This window comes from Colletotrichum navitas (genome assembly GCF_030913465.1).
Source record: "Colletotrichum navitas strain CBS 125086 chromosome Unknown LY79scaffold_218, whole genome shotgun sequence".
NCBI lineage: Eukaryota > Fungi > Ascomycota > Sordariomycetes > Glomerellales > Glomerellaceae > Colletotrichum > Colletotrichum navitas.
This window is the reverse complement of record NW_026850764.1, coordinates 26,443-32,183: the sequence shown is the minus strand read 5'-3', so window position 1 is coordinate 32,183 and position 5,741 is coordinate 26,443. Positions and strand designations below refer to the sequence as shown.

At 18.1% G+C, this 5,741-nt stretch overlaps 1 protein-coding gene across 1 annotated transcript; it reads left to right on the top strand.

Annotated features, from left to right (window-relative positions):
- Nucleotides 1-743: 743 nt before the first annotated feature.
- Nucleotides 744-3,909, top strand: LY79DRAFT_585337 (uncharacterized protein; the record flags this gene model as incomplete). The annotated part of the gene is made up of 11 exons (XM_060560491.1): nt 744-777; nt 1,136; nt 1,655-1,702; nt 1,792-1,835; nt 2,192-2,215; nt 2,533-2,580; nt 2,657-2,682; nt 2,752-2,797; nt 3,027-3,044; nt 3,285-3,352; nt 3,907-3,909. 11 exons carry the CDS (start codon nt 744-746, stop codon nt 3,907-3,909), a joined length of 360 nt encoding a protein of 119 aa, XP_060406920.1.
- Nucleotides 3,910-5,741: the final 1,832 nt, after the last annotated feature.

Genomic DNA, 5,741 nt, shown 5'->3' with positions numbered 1-5,741 from the left:
AATTAAAAGATATAACTATAGCTTAAGGGTATAGTTATAAGTATATCTATTATTATAGTTTTATAAATTCTTACACTATAACTATAAGTATAATATAAGAGTATAGTTATAGTTATAGTTATAGTTTTATAAATTTAAGAGGTATAAATATACCTTAAAGGTATAGTTATAATTATAGTTATAGGTATAGTTTTATAAAATCTTAAACTATAACTATAAGTATAATATAAGAGTATAGTTATAGTTATAGTTATAGTTTTATAAAATCTTAAACTATAACTATAAGTATAATATAAGAGTATAGTTATAGTTATAGTTATAGTTTTATAAAATTAAAAGGTATAACTATAGCTTAAAGATATAGGTATAGTTATAGTTATAGTTAAAGTTTTATATAACTAAAAGGTATAACTAAAGTATAAAGGTATAGTTATATTTATAGTTTTATATAATTAAAAGGTATAACTATAGTATAAGGGTATAGTTATAGTTATATACTAAATATATAGTTATAGTAAGTTATATACTAAGTAAAAAAGTATATATAGTAGTATTTTACTTCTTTATTTTTCTTATTGTAAATAGTAACTTACTTTCTTATATACTATAAAGAATACTATTATATTAATAATAGTAAAGATTATAAGAATACTTTTAAGTATTTATTTAACTATTAACTATCTTAACTACTTTATTTTACTCTTTATTAAAGAAATATATATATATATATATATAATAAAAAAATGGCTTCTGAATCCGGCAATTCCTTCTACGCTAGTGAATCCTCTAGCACCTCTTAAGCAGAGGATTCTATTATTAATTCCTCTTAGATATAATTAATAGTACTAAAAACCAGTTTTTATACGCCTATAAAATAGAAAATCAAAAAAATTATATCTTTAAAGGCACTAAGCAGTATCCTATTACTAACGGTTTATTTACTTATAAACTATTACCTATTAATTTAAGTAAAGATAGGGAAATAGAATTAACCTGTAATATTAAAGGTTATAATAAGAAATTTACTACTAAAGTAGCTCGATTTTAGACGTCTAATGCAGTAACTCACTATAAAAAAACCCACCCTATAATAGCAACATCAGAAAAAGAAGAACTAGATATAGATAAAATTAAGTGTAAGTTACTTTATACTTCTATATTATTACCTTCTTTATATATAGTAATATAACTATATATATATATATATATATATTAATAATATATATATTATAATTTATATATTATAGATTTATATATTATAGATTTATATATTATAGATTTATATATTATAGATATATATTATAGATATATATATTATAGATATATATATTATAATATATATATATAGATATATATATTATTAATATATATATAATAGTTATATATTATTATAACTACTACTCTTATTATAATAATAATTATAATTAATAATATTATTATTATTTACTTACTAACCTTTTAATAGTTCAGGACTATATAAAGAATAATAATAGAAGTAATATTACACAAAGCACTATTAATGACTTTATGTCTAATACACCAAATAAACGAAGATATAGAGAAAGTAGTACTATTAATAATTATAATAATATAGAAGAAACAGAATTCTATGATTATATTATTAATTATCTACTATAATTTATATACCTTATAGTAATATTACTTCTAATAAGTTTAATTCTTTATTATCTTATTTAAATAAGTAAGTTAGCTTTTAATTATAACTATATATATATTTATATATATATTTATATTTACTATATATATTTTACTAATATTATCTTTATATAGCTCTAGTCCTACTGTTAATTATAGAGGCTTAACTAAATACTTAGGTATTAAGTTTACTAGCTTAGAAGCAACTATTATATATAACCTACAGTAACACTTTTTAAACTATGGTTATATATCTATTCAGCTAGATATATGGACCTCTATAGATAATAAGGCCTATTTAGGGGTTATAGGCTCTTATATAGATAACTCTACTAAGTTAAACTATATATAATTAGGTATATTAACTATTTCTTTTATCTAAAACTAGTTATTAATAATTTTACTATTATTAACTTATTATAAATATATATATACTAACTATTATAACTTATTTAGGCTTTAAATACTTAAATAGTGCACATACTAGCTTATATATACAAGAAGTCTTTAAAGAAAGTATTATTAATAAATATAGTATACCTAAAGAGAATATTATTAGGTAAGTGTTTTATTTTTTTACCTTAAGTATATATATATATATATATATATATATATATATATATAGTTAACTAACTATTTAATTTCTTAGTATAACAAGAGATAACGGCACTAATAATAATACTTTTTTAAATAGCTTTTTACTAAGTTATAATACTAATAATAGTATATCTTTATATGATATAAGATGTATAGTACATATATTAAATCTAGTAGCTAAAGCTATTATAGATAAATATATTAGCAGTATAGTGTTAGATAAAGATATATCTGAATTTAAAGCAGAATATATCTTAAATAACTATACAGGCGCTTTAGATAAATTATCTTATAAAGATCAAGAAAAAGTATTAAAAAATAACTATAGTAAGTACTTTTAATTATTATTATAATAATTAATATACCTATATATATATATATACTTAGACTAATATTATAATAGGTAATATTAGAAAGCTGAAAAGATTAGTAATACTACTAAGAAATAATACTATATTATATAAAGAATTCTAAACTACTATTAACTACGCAAAAAAGGGGAAAAAATTCCCTGTTAATAGTTATAAAACAAAAATACCCCTCTGTAAGTAACTATTTACTACTATATATAATATATATATATTAATATTAATATCTATATATATATACCTACTTATATAAATATATTTATATTAATATCTATATATATATACCTACTTATATATATATATTTATATTAATATCTATATATATATACCTACTTATATTAATATTATTACATATATATATATATATATACATATATATATATATAATACTATATAACCTAATAGTTACTAATCTTTCTCTAGGTAATAAGACTAGATGGAATTTAGTATATCTAATGCTTAATATAGCTATAGAGCTAAAACTAGCCTTAGATATACTATATAAGTTAACTAAAAATAAGATATTTAGGATTATTTATCCTAATATTAATGACTAGATACAACTTACTTATTTAAGAGATATACTTCAAGTTTTTTATAGCCCTACTATATATCTACAAAGCCGGAGTTATATAACTATTAGTACTACTCTTAGTATAATAGGGAATATTTATTATCAACTATTAGATATTAAAGCCCTATATACTTCTAAAGAAAACCAAGTAGATAAAGTAAGTAATTATTATTTAAGAAAGTATATATATATATATATATTATAGTATTTACTATTTAAATATATAAGCCTATATATTAAAGCTAGTATATATACTAATCTTATATTTATTATATTAATAATATTTTATTATTTATTAAATTAATACTATTATTATATTTCTTTTATTTATACTATTTAAATAGTATATTAATAACTATAAGAATTCTACTAACTATTTCTTTCTAGTTTAATGAAACTAAATATCTTTATTCTTCTATATTTATTAAAGCTATAAATATAGGGTTACAGAAGCTTGAAGACTATTTTCCATACCCTATTACGCCTAATACTTATTATAGTAAATATGAGCCTTATTTAATAGGGTTTATTCTAGACCCTAGACTTAATTATAAAAGTCTTAGAAAAAATAGTCTAGTATCCTTTATACCTAATAGTATTATAACCTTAGCAAAAAACGACTTAGCAAGGGAGTTTAATAGGTAAGTTAAATATAAAGTTAATATATATATATATTATAAAACCTTTATTAATAGTAATATTATTATATAGTAAATAACTAACTAATTAATAGCTTAAAAAACTATATTATTAATAATTTATTAATAAAAAATCAAAAAGGTCTATACTTAGAATCTATTAAAGATAGAATAAGTATAGAAACCTTAACTAATAGTAATAATATTACTACTAAGAATAAAGGAAAAAATAAAGAAACTTTACTTATTAATACTACTATAGAAACTTCTACTAATACTATTAAAAGTAAAATTAAGCTACCTAATAATAAGGTTAAAGAGGAATATATTAGTAATTTATTTTCTATTTAAAGTAAACAAGAAAATAAGAATATATAAAAGGATAAATTAAATAACTACTTTAGAGTTAATATTTAAGTAGATAAAGTAAGTTAATCTATTATTATTAGACCCTTTATTATTTATTAGTAGTAAATAATATTACTAGAAAGAATATTAACTACTAGTAATAATATAAACTATAACTCTATAAGTAATATTATTAATTACTAGTATTAATATTAAGTTATTAACTACTAGTATTAATATTAAGTTATTAACTACTAATATTAATATTAACTAATAATTTACTACTAAGATTAAATACTAATATACTATAACTAGGTTAACCCTATTAACTAGTAGCAAGATAACAAAGTTAAATTCCCTATACTAAGTATTATAGCTAGAAAATACCTTGCTATACCTTTAACTTCAGCTGCAGTAGAAGCTAGTTTTAACCAATCTAGTAATATAATAACAAAAAGAAGAACTAGACTTACCCATAAAAACAGAAGGCAACTAGTACTATTAAAGAACTAGAATTCTATTATTAATAATAATAGTAACTTAGAATTAATTAATCCTAAGTTATATAGTGATTTATTTGATTATTCTGAAGTTTCAGATGATGAATTAGATTTCACTATAGAAGAGGAGGATAATAATAGTATATATATTGAAAACAATATAGAAGAGGAATTAGAAGAAGAAATAGAAGAAGAAGAGAATAATACTTTAGTTATAGATTATTCTAGTAATAGCTCTGATATTCTTTAGTATATATATATATATATATATACTAATACTATTAGATATACTAGATATAGATAATAAAAATAGTTAGATTTAAGATTATAGTTATTTTATACTTAAAGATTATTTATTATATTTAATACTTAGTATTACACTATAAACTACTATATATTACTTACTTATAATTTTACTATTTATTATTAATAGGAGTATATAGTCTAGGTAATTATATTATATTCTACTTTATATTATAAAATAAGTAGCTAAATATATATTATATATATTAATAATATAATTCTTAGTTTATTAACTTAAAGGTTTATAACTAACTAAAAGTTTAAAAATACAGTAGAAATATAATAAAAGAAATATAATAGGTTTAATTATATTTTAATATATAACTATTAATAACTATAAATAAAGTGTAATAAAATACAAAAATACAAATACAAATACATGTATTTATATTTGTATTATATTTCCTTTTAGTAAAATACAAATACAAATACATGTATTTGTATTTTTGTATTTTGTATTTTTGTAATTCTCTGATAAATATATATAGATATATATATAAATATATATAGATATATATAGTTTACTAACTATTTAATTTTTAGTATAACAAGAGATAATAGCACTAATAATAATACCTTTTTAAATAGCTTTTTACTAAGTTATAATACTAATAATAGTATATCTTTACATAATATAATATATATAGCACATATATTAAATCTAGTAGCTAAAGCTCTTATAGATAAGTATATTACTAGTATAGTCTTAGATAAAGATATATCTAAATTTAAAGCAGTATATATCTTAAATAACTAT